The sequence below is a fragment of the Dioscorea cayenensis genome, chromosome 4, assembly GCF_009730915.1.
Source record: "Dioscorea cayenensis subsp. rotundata cultivar TDr96_F1 chromosome 4, TDr96_F1_v2_PseudoChromosome.rev07_lg8_w22 25.fasta, whole genome shotgun sequence".
In the NCBI taxonomy this organism is placed as follows: domain Eukaryota; kingdom Viridiplantae; phylum Streptophyta; class Magnoliopsida; order Dioscoreales; family Dioscoreaceae; genus Dioscorea; species Dioscorea cayenensis.
This window is the reverse complement of record NC_052474.1, coordinates 4,331,938-4,347,920: the sequence shown is the minus strand read 5'-3', so window position 1 is coordinate 4,347,920 and position 15,983 is coordinate 4,331,938. Positions and strand designations below refer to the sequence as shown.

The following is a 15,983-nucleotide window of genomic DNA, read 5'->3' as shown; positions in this document are numbered from 1 at the left end:
TGCCAAATGGAGATGACTGTCCATGACATTTTATAATCTTTTTTTTTTATCTTTATTTATTTACTTACTTATACCCTTGGTAAAATCTCATAATTACATTGTCTTTTCTTAGACAAATTATTGTTATTCACTGCCATCAATCAGTAACGATCCATTATAAAACAAAAAGAAAAATAATCTATATTTTTTAAAAAATTTCTACTATTTTTTTAACATATGATTCACATATATTTTTAAAAAAAATTATAAGTTTTAAAAGTTTAAAAACCACTTTTACCGATTATTTGACATTTGAATTTTTACTCATTCTATCAGTTTATTTTTATCTTATAATGTGCATTTTTTACTTAATAAATATATTTTTTTATTTAATATTGTGTGTTTATTTGTAATCATATAAATTTTCACTTAATTTATTATATTTTTATTTAATATTTATTTTTGATATTTAATATCTGATATATTCGTTTGATATTGAAAATATTTTCCGTCAACATCAATTATATTTATGACAAAAAGACTGAAAAAACAAACTTTTATGAATAAAAAAAAATTTGAGAATACCCAAATTTGGCTGGATGATTTATAAATTAATGAAATTTGTAGAAATTTTTAAAACAATTTCAATATATTTTTATTGGTGTTTGTTTTAAGCTCTCTTTTTAAAAAATACTAAATACGGTATAAATATATAATTATGAGGCTCAACGCATTATAACACAAATGTAAACTGTCTTACTAAAGTAAATAACTACAGTTTTTTTTTCTCCTCTGTTTCGCCATAAAAGATGACTGTGCAGGACAATAAAACAGGCTCCCAAAAACATGGCAGAGAAATCTAAATAAAATAATTTCCCATAAATGAGGGGCCAAAACATAATTACAATAAAAAAATAGAGGGTGAGGAAGTCGTTTTCAAGGGAGCTCAAAGAGATAAGGGAGAAGTTGCCAGGCAAGTGCGTTTCGTGTAAGTCACCAGCGCCAACGGGTTAGGTCCGGTCCGGCACGACACTCACTATCCGTGACCGAGTGGGCCATGCCTCTCCACACGCACGCTTGCACGCTCACCGCACAAGCGCGCACACAGGCACACGCATTCCATGCTGCAAGCTATTGTTTATTATGGTTTGGCCACCAAACATGCCTTTATTTTTTCAGTTTTAATTAACCTTCTTATCCACACTTTGGACATATGAAAGCTGGCTGAGCCTCTCTATTGAATTGATATTAAATTAATAAATTTAGTAATATATTGTTGTACTCCATTTTATTGGACTCATTAAATAATGACCTGTGTTGATGTGACAATATGCTGATGTGACTCATGGCTTATCTCATATATATCAATAATTTTAATTTTAAATTTAAGATATAATGATGACTAAGGATATCGGTTTGTTTTTTTAATACATTTTTGTCTTGAATATTATTAGCCTAGGACGAATATGCTGACTATGAACAACTTGGTTTTGATAGCAAGACAATTTAGAATTAGACTCACTCAATCAATTTGATGTATGTTATCTATACAAGGGATCTTCCATATTTCACATTTGGATACCTAAATTTGTTAATAGAAGAACCAATATGAAGAATTGAAGAATTGTATATAATGTTTGGAAAAAATTTTACTTTCAAAATTATAGACTTAAAATTAATATCACAAGATTTGAAAAAATTTTATGAACAAACAAAAAATATCTAGGTTATATTGTTTTAGAGTACACAAAATATAAAATTATTCTGTATCCAATTTAGACCTTCATGAAAAGATGAGAAAAAGGGGGAACAATCACACTTGAAAAGAGCAATACAACGGAGAGCTTAGCATTATGGAAAACTAAATCTTAATTGAACCCATCCATATTTACCAATGAATACAATTGAGATGCACTATTAAATAAAAATTGAGGTTATCAGCAAAGAATTATGACAAAGCCATTTATAAATATTTGTCTACATGATAGACTTAATTTTATTTAGAAGGATGAAAATGTAAACTCACGATATGTTGAGCTGAAACTTTACCTTCGACACCTCAAATTGAGTTTTTTATCATAAAGTTATCTCTTATTGATGAATGATGAGTCATTATTCTTTTAATTAAAAAAAAATCAAAATTTTAATTACAACTAGAGCCACTTTTGAATCTACAATATTTTGTTTTTCATTAATCACGACTCTAAAATCTTTCATTTTGATATAAAGATTATTTCCTTCTTTACCAACTCCGTGAAATATAGGCACTCTCTTTTTTTTCTTTTTTTTTAATGATTGCACACAAATTTATTTATTTTTATAAAATAAAAAATTAAGGATACATATTCAAATTGATGACATAAGTATATAAGAAATTTAAAGCAGTAGTAAGAATCGAACCGCATCGTTAGCTTGAAAGGTTAGGGTATTTCAATAATTTTTTTTAAAATATTTCTACTGGAGTTCTTTGTTTTAGGATTGTACATTGTAGTGATGGTTGATAGAGTACTTTAAAACATTAGTCAAGGGATTTATATATATATATATATATATATATTGTATTGAATGAAAAAAAAATTATTTAAACCTATTAACTTAATTAATATCAATAAAAATTAAATATTTTAAATTTAAATTTTACCCTTAAAATAATAATAATAAATATGTATTTGTAATTGATCATTAAAAATGTTTATTTTAAGAATTAAATTTATATAAAAATATATAAAAGCACATATATACTCTCTTGTTTGGTTGGAAAAGTAGTATTTAACCCATTTGGTAAAAGCTTTACCACTATACATAGACATCATTGTTTTCAGTATTTCCGAAATTTGCATCTTGATATTTTTGGAGATGGTACTTAGCACTCAATGGCATCCATTGTACTAATAAAACAGTCTTGGACCATGATTGCTTTCTCAATTGTTTTTTTCTAGCACTTAGACCATGACTATTAAATGAGTCAGAATTGTTGGAGTTTTGGATAAGCTAATCAAGCATTATCACTCCCTGCCTGGAGACCAGTTTTTCAGAGATCTCCTTAACATCTTGTGCTTTTAGTTCTTGCAGAAAGCAAGAAGTAATTATATTTTTAGAAATTATAAATTATATTTTTTAAGGGTTATTTTAACTAGGATTTCAACATACCATGAACAACTTAGGAAGGAAAACTCACTTGAAAGTGAAGGAGATCTTCTTACTTCAGCCACTCCTTTCACTTTATTTTTATTTTTTATTTTTATTTTTTTAAAATAAATAAATAAACCACTTCAATTAAAATAGAAAACCAGCACAAACACTCACAAAACTTCACACAAATACACAGAGCAAAAACAGGACCATAAAGCTACCACAAGTTGTGGGGACAAAATTCTTGATGCCTTTTGGGTGAAAAATTCTTGCACTAGTTGTCTTAAATTTGTCATTACAGCTAATTTTAAAAACTATTATTATTATTATTATTATTATTATAATTATATTTAAAAGATGTATCACCATCATGGAGGAATCTTCCATACAAGCTGAGGTTGCTGCCATGCGCGGGTCACATCGGAGTATTACCGTGGACGGAACTTAAAGCTTGACGGGGTCTTATGTAACTCTGCGCATACCTTATTGATATGTTATATCACTCTTATGATTGAATTGTTTGGAGACGTTTTGATGTGATTAGAAACATAAATCTCTTTTTGAACTGCTTATCAAGGCTGAAATCAAAGCTAATGCCAAATTCGTCAAAGCCTAATGTTTCTTGATTTTAAAACGAAAAATGAGTATGGGGTAATTAAAAATTTTTGAGTTCAAGACTTATTAAAAACAACAATGGTAATGGATTACCCCTTCATCCCCAGTTGAGAGTTTGCAAGTTGGATGTTAATTCCTAGCCCGTATGTTGTACGCACATCTTTGATGTATATAGCGCTCGGCCCATTTGTAAAAAAAATTAAAAAATTAAAGCTTATATCTATCGATGATAATTTATCCGCAGATTACTTGGTTGTTTTTGGTTAATGGAATCTATTCTTGACCGATAACTAAGTAGCATATTGGTAGCTGGGTCCCATTAGAACTATTAACAAATGGTGTAAGTTCGAATCATTGGTAATAATATGTTTATGAGAGTGTAAATAATGACTGTGTGCGTGGTTCCAGCTGCCATATGTCCATGAATCATGCTCTTATTTACTCTACCGGGTTTATACACATCTTTATCTTTCTTAACCGTTCTCATCTTGGCCAAAAGCCTAGTCTTGTCTCTCTTCTTTGGAGGCATGGATCTTCCCTAGTCGCTTCTACAAGTTTGTCAAGAGATGAGTTTTGGATTTCAAGTTTTTCTTTTTTATTCAGTTCCTTGACAACTCTTTTAACTTAAAAACTAAGTTTTTTATTCTCTATAATTTTTTAATTAATAAACAAAGCCAAAGTTGTGTTGGCTTCTTCTTTTTACCTTGATAAATAAAAATGTTGAACTTAAATATATATTGGTTTGTGCAACAATCCTTGGCCAACCTCAATTCCATATACATGTGTTTATTATACATATAGGATGGTTATAGCTTATAATGCCTATAGAACTGGTTTATTTTTTTTATTAATAACTCATTTTGAAAATTAAATTATAAAACTCAGTTAAGCTCACATAAACAAACTCAGCTTGTTTACACCTCCGGATTTTAGGCTTCAATTGGGGTTTCACACTTTCACCACTTCATTGTCATGGAGTTTGGAGAAACTTAATAAGGTTCATTATGTGCTAATATGATAAAATGATAACTGTTATGGCATATTTTACTATGTCAGAAAAAGTTTAAACATATTTGAAAAACATGTAATTGTGTGAAAAGCTTTGATTTTTTTTTTTTTTTTAATTACTTTTTTAAGAGTATACCGTGACAACAATTTTTTTTTTATCATATTAATATTTTTTAAACTAATAATCTTCAATATAGATTTGGCCCAATATTATATAGTTTATAATAAGCCTTCATGCCCACATATCAACCAATAACCGTGAATAATTTTATAGCTTAAAGGCAAATTTCAATTTGTATTAGTCCAAAGTTTAGGGATAGAAATAAGTTTTTTTTTTTTGGTTATTTTTTATTTATCTTTTTTATAAATGCCTTCTTCACTGTTTTAGGGTAGATTTGGAGAGAAACTGTATGAAAAAAATAAAAAATAAATGGTAAAAAGGATTATAAATTGCAATGTTCAAAATTTATGATAAAAAAGATTGAAAAATATTTATTTATAAATTGTACCTTATCACCCCTTGGGGTAGTTATGCATCCCATTTTCTTGTTATTGTTTGCATACATTTTTTTTTAATCATTTTGGTCATTATTATTTATATCTAACGTCACCTTTTCTAATATATCTCAGAATGGTTTATTTTACTATTATTATTTTTTTAAAAGTTATTCTAAAGATTTCCTCAAAATATATTTATTTTAAAAAATATTGATATTGGTCTGCAAGAATTTACTTTATTTTATTTTAAAAAAAAATAATTTTAATACTAAAATTATTTATTTATCACTGAGACAATAGTCGAATTATAACATTTAACTTTCATAGAGGAAGTTGAAAATTTAATTCCTTTTTAATTCATAATTAAAATAAAATAATAAAAAAATATGTACAATCTTCTTGAAAATCAATAATGCTATACACTACTTAGCTCTTAAAAAACTGAAAGAGAATTTACTTGATTCATAATATTTAATAATAAAAAATACTTCAGATTTATTTTATTTATTAAAAAAAACAATAAAATGTGTGCAAAGTAACGAAAATAAAATATTGCTTGGAGATCCTATTGCTTCCATCAGGCGCAGCTTAGAGTTTGAGGGACCTCGTGATGAGAGAGTGGAGGTTGCTCCAACCCTGGAGGTTGATCAGGTCTGCGGCGAAGAGTAATTATGTTTTATTTGGGTTAAGAGGAGACCCGTTGTTTCTCTATGTTGTTTTTTCTCGTTTTGTTTCCACAGCTAGTGGAAATGTTTATGTATCTTTGGTTTTTTATTAATGTATGTGGTTTATCCATATTTTCAAAAAAAAAATAAAAAATTGTTGCTTGGCAATCAATTTTTTTTAAAATAATTTTATCATAGAGATACACTCAAAATAAAGTAAACAATTAAAAGAATTATCATGAGAGCTTGCTCCATCGAGAGGCTTATGCACATCTATTTTTAACGTCATAGCCGCTAATATTGATAAAAATAATATATATATATATATACAAATAAATAAATTTAAAAATAATATATATATATATATATACAAATAAATAAATCAGAGAAATTAAATAAGGACATAATAATACCGATACCCCTCATAGTTCCTCTTCACTTGCACCCTAAACCAAAACCCTCTCTTAAATCAAGAAACCAAAACGTCTCTTCAATCGAAACACAGGCACAGAGAGAGCCATGAAAGCCGGCAGGAAGAGGAAGGACCCGCCTCTAGGGAACCACCCCAACGGTGGAGAGGACGCCCTCGTCCCCACCGCCGACCCTGCCGACCCCGCACACGCTGCCGGCGATGCCGCTGGTGGGGAAGTCGAGGATGACGTGCCGAAGCTCGAAGATGGCTTCTATGAGATCGAAGACATACGCAAGAAGAGGATCCGCAAGGGAAAGCTCCAGTACCTCATCAAATGGTACTATTCTTTTATATTCTTGGTTTCTAGGTGTTGTTGTTGTTGTTCTTCTTCTTCTTCTTCTTCTTCTTGTCTGTGATTAAACTGATTCTTTGATTCGATTTCCTCCGTTGAAGGCGTGGATGGCCGGAGACGGCCAACACTTGGGAGCCATTGGAGAACCTCGGGTCTTGCTCTGATTTCATCGATGCGTTTGAGGAGAGGTATGCCCTTGTGATTCTTTATGTCATTGGTTTGTGTTTGAATTGTAGCTGATTGACGGGAGGGATTAGGTTGCTATCACCCAAGAAACGCAAGCGGAAGTCTGGTGGTCTGCAGTCGATTGGGAAGAAAAAGCGCACTCCTTTATACATTGGTGATGGACATGACAATGCTGATGCTGCAACTGACCTAATTGAGCCCATGGATGTTGGTGGTAACATGGTACTTGATGCACAGGGCCGCAAAGAGGGAGATGAGGCAGCAGAGCTGGCTAATGAACAGGAGAGGGATTTTGGACCTGCTGGGCATGGTGATGTTGCAGTGGAACATGAGATGATTGAGAAGGAGATGGGTGGTGAGAATGGTTTTGGAGGGGGATTTGTTGATGGAACAGAACCAAACAGTGCGGAAGACACTGGGTGCGATACTTCTAACCATTTGGCTGGTTCACGGGACCATGATTGCTCTGTGGATGTCTTGCCCAAAGACGTTTCCAGTCAGCAGCCTGTCAAGGGACTAGCACCTCGCTTCACTGGTGCGAAGAGGAGGAAATCTGGCTCTGTGAAAAGGTTTAAGGCAGACTCTTTGCCATCTGATCAGGATAGGATTCAGTTAACTGCTTTGAGAAATGTGGATGGATTACTTGGGAAAGGTGATGCACTTGCAAATGAAACCTCTGGACCTAATAGAGTTGTGGCTGTGGAAAAGAATAAGGCTGATGCTAATCCATCTCGTATTATCAAGATACTCAAGGCAATCAGCTTTTACACTTCTGTAACTAAGGATATGCCTGAAGTCCTCGTAAAGTTTATGGCTCTTAGGTTAGCATACTCATTCCACTGATTTGATCTTGCTTTATTTGTTAACTTTTTTTATCTTTTTGTATCTATGCTTATGTTTTGATTTATCTGATTAACAAATTTAATCTGCATGAATCATGCGGGTAGAAGTTATCATTCTGGAATGTAAAACGCTGAAAATCTTAGGGCAAAATCAAATTTGTAGTGCTGCTTGACATAAGTTATTCTCACCTCTCTCATTTCTCTCACATCTCCATCCATGATCAAGACCTTTGAGAAACCTTTTTTTGTTTCGTCACCTTTAATGACAAGTGACAACTTGACATTTTGAATGATTTAATTAATATTGTAGTGGTCATAGGTACTGCAACATCTCCCAAGATAATACATTAGATCATATCAAATAAATGTAAATATTGGGAATATTTATTATATTATTATTCTATGTTCTATGTTATGTATCCCAACGTGATCTATGAAAGCTCCTTGGACGGTTCAATCTCAAGTGCTCATATTCTCGACTAGACTAATTAGTTTTGGCTAAATATTCTTACAGCCTAATGTGGGAGTGATAAAATTGTCTGGGGCATGTTTGGTATGACTTGTATTGTAGGTCATAAAATGTATATGTTGGCTATCATTCAATAAGCTGGTAAAATGCAGAAAACCTGATCCATATAATCTGGAAATATTGTTACCCAGGGAAAATTTACATATCCATAATCGATCTTCACTAGTTGGAAAAATAAATGACAAAACTGATTTAATAGGATTTGAAATGTTTCAATGGAATTTTGCAGTTTTTCCTACTATCCACATAATCCTACTTGGCATTTTCACTTATCCCCATATCTGTGCCTTATGCCTTACCAGATCTCACTTGCTTAGCTATATGAAACCAGATAAAAAGAAAGGTAAACACATTTAATGCAACATACGAATTTTAATTCATTTGAAATTCAAAAAAGAATTCTTGATTTTGGTAGAGCATTGAATTACTAGTGATTAATATTCATTCAAGTCTTAGAATAAGAAACAAGAACATTCTTTTTCTCATTTCATAGTAATACGAGTTTGGAGTAAGAAATCATATCGATAGTTAGATTCCATCTAGGATATATGTATATATTTGAACAAAAAATAGAACTGCATATTCATCAAATTTTGTTCAAATTTGATAGGAAATTGACTCTCATGAGATTGTTTAGCTTCAGCATTCATTTTATCTGACTGTATATATCAGTGTTTTTCCCTTATCCTTTGAGTTAATGTTATGAAACTTGCATCTTCAATTGTGTAAACTTGACAATTGGCTAAATTGTTTATAGTCTAGAGAAGATGAGTTTCCTTTAACCACAAATATTAATTGACCAACGATAAGTTAATTAATTGTATTAGGTTTAATTGGTTGATTGGGAAATTGACTGAAAAATAATAGGTACTAGGTACAAGAGTTGACTCATGTTCCTGGAGAAGCATGGAAATGTCATATTTATGTATAACCATTGAGAGTCATGAAGTTTTAATGTGGTTCAAGGTCCTTCAAATTGAACATAAAATTTAGATTCTTGGGACTTTGATTTGATTTTTTTGGTGTTCAGAATATTTCACTCATATGGGATGTTGTGGGCATCTGGCATTTGAGTGTGATTCTGTTGACATTGCTTCGGGTTTAGCAATGTATTTAATGTGAAACAAATTATTAAATCAAGGGATACATTTCTTTTGCATTATTTGGCTTGAAACCATGAGATTGTAAATATTGTTTGTAGGCAGTACCATGATTTGCAGTTTCTCAATTCTCTTGATAGATGCAACGTTTTGGTGCTTGTGATATGATGATTGTTTTAAGATTAATTTAGGCATTTAAGAACTTTCCCGGCTATTTTCAGTTTGTCTTCTTCCTGTGATGTTCTCTACCAGAACTTGGTTTTCTTTGTCCATGCGTTGTAGTTTTTCGCCGAGGTTTTCATTCTTATAAGTTTGTGATGACTAAAATATGTTTGTAATTTCTTTTACATATTCTAATATTGTTTGTGCAGGGCTGATGGGAAAGAAATGATTGTAGATAACAATTATTTAAAGGATAACAACCCAAAGCTGGTATGCATCTTTTCTCTTTTCACCCTTTTTTTGTCTTTGAGTTGTCTTCTGTTTCAGATATAAAAATTTCAATACTGTTCTGCTGAACTGAGGTTGATACTGGTTTTCTGGCAGTTAATTGATTATTATGAAGAGCGTTTGCGGCCTGACAACTTGCGAGAAAACTGTTAAAAAAAAGGTCTTCAGTGTTGACATGTCGATATATTTTTAGTGTGGCCATTATTCTGAATCATGGCTGTGTTTTGTAAGTGGGAAAGATAGGATGATTACTGATGGAAATTCCATGCCATAGAACAACATTACCGGAATGCCTTAAGCTTGATCTACCAGAAAGTGGCAGCTTACCTGCATTTTGGCAGTTGGATGGTGATCATGTGACTAGTGCCTCTTGAGAATTTTATATTACCCGAGCAAAGTTTATTAATGTACTCTTATCTCATGGGAGACAGATATTTGAACTGATATAGTATGCCATTTTAGATGTAAGAGCTCTTATTTGGCTGAACCGGCAGTGGCCTGAAAGTTTTGGTGGCCGTCTCACACACATTATAAAATCCAGTACTTAGCGCCATTCCTCTCCTAAAAATAAATTATGTTTTAGGGAAAAAAAATTTTGTTTTTAAGTGATGTTTTAAAAAAAATAAAATATTTTTTTTCAACACTAATTCAATAACAAGAAGACTACAACTGATTTTTCGTTTTTTCAAGTTGAGAGATTGATGTAGTGCGGAAAAAAAAAAATAATGGAACAATAATTAGAAGCATTTTTTTTTTATAAAGGAATTTTTAGTTAAAACTCCAACTGGTTACGTGAATTGTAAGGGGCCTGATTTTTTTTTTTTTTTAAAGAATTATAACTAGAAAAAATGTATTAACCAACATACATTATATTTGTTTAATAAAATGTTCATAATTTATTTATTAATAAATAACATGTTTCTGATAATTTATACAAAACAAACATATAGAAAAATAAGAAAATTTATATATTTCTAGATTGTTATCCAAGATGATACATAACATATTGCTCAATGATATGATAAAATAAAATTAGATGCGGGATTCTGAAAAGTGAATGATTGGTTGAAAAACCCTTGTATTTATTCTCTACTAATAACAATTATAAACCACTTTATAAAATAAAAATAAAAATGACCAACAGTTGGCACTTGCATCTTCAAATATCTGTCTCTACCAATTGCTTCTTTACACAAAAATGCCGGAATCAATTGGTTACATAGGCCACACCCAGTCATCACGAACCAGAAGCACTCCACACCAAATACTTCTCAAATGTACAACCAGCTTGCAAAACACAAGGCAATAACACATTCGCATTGAATTCCCACACACACACACACACACACACACACACACACACAAAATATAAAAATCAGTGACATTCCTCGAAGACGCGCTTATGAGAATGTCAGCAAAAGGGCATATGCATTGTGCAATCCCACGCACTCACTGTCTCACAAAAGAAAAGAAAATTACAGGGAAAAAAAACCTGTAAAACCAATCGCAAATACATCCGGATATCAGCAACTAAAAGTATTGCTTATATTCCCGCATCCCCATTAGGTTCGAATGATCCACAATTTAATTGTCAGATTATTTATTTTACATCAGACAACACATGCGGCCATTCCTGTGGCGGCATTGCTCAACAGAGTAAGCACTGAAGCTTGCCTCATTGACAGAAAGGTAAAAGAATGCAGGCGAACAACATTCCATCAATAATTTATCATGCCATATTTGTTAGCCAATTTCATAACTTATCACATACTACAGCACAAAAGTCAAAGGAAAAAAAACCAATTAGTCCTATTATTTAGGCATGTTAAGAAAAGCATATCGATGCTCTAACACTGGGGAGCTGTAACCAAACTAATTTACCTATACCCAATAGTACACTAATGGTGGTCAAAATAACAAAATAAGAACATTTGTGAAATGAACTAAAGCCAAACACAGAGGAGACACTAATGGATTTCCCCATCCTCTCCAAGCTCTCCATCTTCAAGCTCCTCAAGAGCACCATTTCTACGATGCCCATCACGTTCCCTCTTCTGTTTCTTGTACTTGATCTCAGTATCTGAGTTGCTCGAGTAGTGCTCATGCTGTCAACTTAAACAACCTGATTTAAACATCATCCATGATATTTTTCCTCAGGACAAAATAAAACTTATCAAATTTATACCTTATGGAATTTTTTTCGATCACTACCATGCTTGTGAGATTTCTTAGACTCATCTTTTTCAGAACTTAGTTCATCTGTATCAGCATGGTGACGTTTTCTATGCTTTCTGTGCTTATCCTTTTTCTTGTCTTTCAAAGTGTGGCTATCCACAACATCAAGCTTCTCATTGTCTTCGGCTCTTCGAGATCGGCTCTTCCCTTTTTCCCTTTCACGCTCTCTTGCTTTGTCTTTCCTTTCCTTTCTGCTCTCCTTGTCTTCTCTCTCCTTTTCTTTCTTCGGCTACAGAAGAAACATGTTAGCACAAATCATGGTAGTCTACCAAAATGAGATACATAAAGTGAACTGAAGGCCATTCACGCATTGCTTATATCTACGACAACACGGGCAGAAACAAGAAATCTCCGGATAATTACAAGGATTGTTCCACATACCAAGACAATCATTAAAATTTCAGGGTCAGCCACATTCCAGTAAATGATACTTTAAATTTATGAAGTCAAAATTCTTTTCTTCCTCAGCAAGAAAATAATTCCTTCGACAATTGTCCACAAATATAAAACATATTCTCAAGCAAAGTAATACCACAAATCAAGAATTCAACAGCACAACAGCTTATTAACATGAAAAATATTTTAGGACAAAATAATGCTATGAATTAACAACTTGACAGCAAAACCATCCAAGTTGATGCCTGTCTGACTGACAAAGATTCTCATGGGGTTCCTCGTCCATGAAAAAAATATCTTCATGAATTGCATAATGGTTCTTTAATGATATATTTGATAACTGAATGGGATTGATAAGTGAAAATTTCTTTGAAAAACATTGAGGTGATATCTGTAGGATTACAATTTGCAGCAATTTACCCAACAGCAAATTGGAGAAAATATCTTCAGTTGACAGGCAGCATTTAGCAAAAGGTATTTCAAACCACCACCTCTAAAGAGTACCGAATAAAGAAAAACCAGAATCAAATTCATCAGCCTCAACAAAACCAAGAGTAGAAAACAGAGCGAACTAACAAATTAGTCAAAAGCGGCACACACAAGAAATCAATGTTGGGGCATGTCACTGAGAAGTAAGCATTTCCAAAAAATGGCTGGTTGACACTAAATAATTTCAGAAGAACAAGTAGCTGAGAAAGTTAATACTTAATGTGTAAGTGCCCCCACATACCTTATATAGACAAGGAAGAGAAAATGTAAACAAACTCATGGGCATACTCACAAATGATTAAATGCAGAGTTACCTTTTCATCATCTCTCTTCTGCTCTTTCTCATTTGCCTTTTCTTGCAGATACATAACATGGTCCTCAAAAACTTCCTTTCCAACAGTCTCCTCACCGAGAGACCTGAAATTACCAAAAGTCAACAGTAAAACACATTTCTATAAATTGAATTAGATAGAATTAGAGATAAGACAGGTTTTATGAAATACTTGTACTGTTGACTATCTTCAAAAAGTGGCAAGCACTCCGACCATGTTGAGGATGCAGTTATTCCCTGTAAAAAGTGGGCAGGTTTTGTTCAGAGAAGTAAAGCATATCAGCTAAGTGATTGTGTAATACACACACCAAATAAAAAAAAAAAAAAACGGGCAGGGGATGTAAGCCATGCACCTTGATTGACAATAACAAATTCGTAAAGTCATCTGCAGCACACTGATGTTTTTTAGATTCTTTCCCCTTTGCCTTCATCCTCTCCAGAAACTCATCAAAAATAAGCTGCAAGAAGACAAAATTTTATAAGTAATTAAGTTAATATTGCTGGTGCTCCCTAAGGGTAACAAGTCACCACTCTTTTCTTGGAAAAAAGAAATTCGAAAAAAATGATAAATGTGAAATTGAGTGTAGCATAGATAAGACAAAGCATACTTTTGCATCGGAGAAAAGCAGGATATCACAATTTTGTAGATAAAAAATAACTCTTATGGAATATAAAAGAAAAAGATGAAGTCACTTTAAATTTAAAAGTAAATCTATTCAGTGAGGAAAATTGTAAATATATATATATATATTTTAGGGTTTCATTAAAAAAAAAATTCAATGTTTTGAAGGGAAATAAAATTGTATACGATAAGAAATAAATGAAATCAACGAAAAAATAAATCAGCAATATATTGACTAATATTTGGAAACTAAAAAGGATAATATTTTCGTGAAGAATCAAGCATGATCTGAACGTCAGAGTCAACATTATCTGAACAGCATCTCCATTTTTTCCAAATGTCAATTTCTATATTCTAAATTTGTCAGATATCCAACATATGCAATGTCAGATCTGAGAGTTCTAACTTGGAGTGCTATCAAAGTACTGTGCAGTTTAATTTTTCAGATTCCATATATGGAGCCAGAATAAATTACAAACTCCAGAACATTAAAGTTTTCTCTTTTTGTTGATTTGTTTACCAACAGTTATACCCATTAGGATTAAATGTACAAAAATGCCAGTGATATTTTTCTATGAAGACCTAAGTCCAATAAAACATTTAGAAAAAGAAAATGTCATTGTGAGCTATTATTACCAGTCATCCACAATACTGCAAGATATTGCACAATATGTTATAATAAGATAGCAATAAGTTGCATACAATACCTATAAAAATTCCTTCAAGCAGGAAAACAAAACATTTTAACAGACAATAGCCCCACGAGCTCAACTTAAATCCGATAAAACATTTAGCAAAAGAAAATGTCATTATGAGTTATCATCAACAGTCAGACACAAAATTTCAAAGATATTGCAGAACGTGTTATAGTAGTATAGCAATAAAATAACATCCAACACCCAAAAAAATCCTTCGAGCGGGAAAAGAAAACATTTTAACAGACAATGGCACCATGAGCTCTTAGTTAGCAATTTATCATTCCAAATTTTCAATTGCAAGACTGGTATTAAGAAATGAGAGATCCGAATGCCGACCAAAACTCATATACAGACAACTATTTGAATACACCGAAAATCTAAAGCATCTTTGGAAAATAGTCTACACACTTCACTAGCAATGAACAGGACTCAACACATTCTGGTATTAAAGAACAAAAGTCATATGCTTAATTACATCACCTTTAAGTTTATTTCAGAAAGTTTTTGCAAATCATTGTCCTCTAAAATAGTTGCCTTGAAGTATTCAAATGTTGTTGCTGATGTCAAAGCAATCTGGAAAAATCAATTGCAACTGTCAGAAACTAATTACTTCAATAAACATGATCATGTTACTATGCTTACTCTTCCAGCCTTCACTGCCTCTTTGATCCGTGTTCTATCATCATGATACTGCCAATAAAAGAAGCAAAAACAAGTTACACACCGAATGAAGAAATGGTGTTCACTAAAAGAATTGAAGACTGCAGTTAATGCTGTTACTAAGGTAGAGCAATTAAGTGTAAAAAATTTTAAAAAAGGGAAAACAAAACAAAAAAAACAAAATAGGCCTGAACTGAGCCACTTACAATGCAAGTTTATTCCTTCCCCTCACTTCCCACCCCTTTCTGAACACCGCTGCTTAGTAAGATTCAACTTATAAAGCCACCCATAGACTAATATTACTAACAGGCATTCTATGGTATATTATCAGATCATAACATGCAGACTAGAGAATTAAAAAAGTTAAACCAAATGCAATTGCTGCATCATTGTCATCATAAATACATCTAACCTAACATGTTTGAGATAACATAAGTTGATCACAAAAGATGACAGAAGAGAATGCCATCAATTTTTCTCATTCCTATCCTTTAATTAATAAATGCTAAGATTTCGACTTGTAATCCTTCAGAGTTGATTCTTATAAATGAGAACAAAGACAAGGGATCTTCTAGCCTTTACTTTTATCAATTTCTTCTATAGTTTCACTCATCCATATTTGTTTTGGATGCTATCGGTACCATTTATTAGATTTTTATTGTCAGAAGACCGTGTTTTGGGCCTCAATGCACCTAAGGATGCACAGGTGTGTGCGTCCATATTCATTATAAATGGTCTCCTCTGTTCTGAGGAATTACACAGGTGTAGCAGCAATACGTAACTA

At 32.2% G+C, this 15,983-nt stretch overlaps 2 protein-coding genes across 4 annotated transcripts in view; one reads left to right on the top strand and one right to left on the bottom strand.

The window, feature by feature from the left end:
- Positions 1-6,327: 6,327 nt before the first annotated feature.
- On the top strand, positions 6,328-10,064 carry LOC120259533 (chromo domain-containing protein LHP1). The gene is made up of 5 exons (XM_039267154.1): positions 6,328-6,646; positions 6,763-6,849; positions 6,919-7,668; positions 9,690-9,750; positions 9,865-10,064. Exons 1-5 carry the CDS (start codon positions 6,417-6,419, stop codon positions 9,919-9,921), a joined length of 1,185 nt encoding a protein of 394 aa, XP_039123088.1. The 5' UTR covers positions 6,328-6,416; the 3' UTR covers positions 9,922-10,064.
- A 1,402-nt stretch (positions 10,065-11,466) lies between these two features.
- The window catches only part of LOC120258382 (pre-mRNA-processing protein 40A-like), a 21,630-nt gene continuing 17,113 nt past the window's right edge, over positions 11,467-15,983 (bottom strand). The window contains exons 23-29 of one of the 3 annotated variants that reach the window (XM_039265757.1): positions 15,182-15,229; positions 15,020-15,112; positions 13,573-13,677; positions 13,392-13,456; positions 13,203-13,305; positions 11,954-12,232; positions 11,467-11,873 (exon numbers count right to left, since the gene is read on the bottom strand). In XM_039265757.1, coding sequence (XP_039121691.1) covers positions 11,736-11,873; positions 11,954-12,232; positions 13,203-13,305; positions 13,392-13,456; positions 13,573-13,677; positions 15,020-15,112; positions 15,182-15,229 — 831 coding nt within the window. In that variant the 3' untranslated portion in view covers positions 11,467-11,735. Of the gene's footprint in view, positions 11,891-11,953; positions 12,233-13,202; positions 13,306-13,391; positions 13,457-13,572; positions 13,678-15,019; positions 15,113-15,181; positions 15,230-15,983 lie in introns of all 3 variants that reach the window. The other 2 variants (XM_039265758.1, XM_039265759.1) reach the window with 2 other exon arrangements.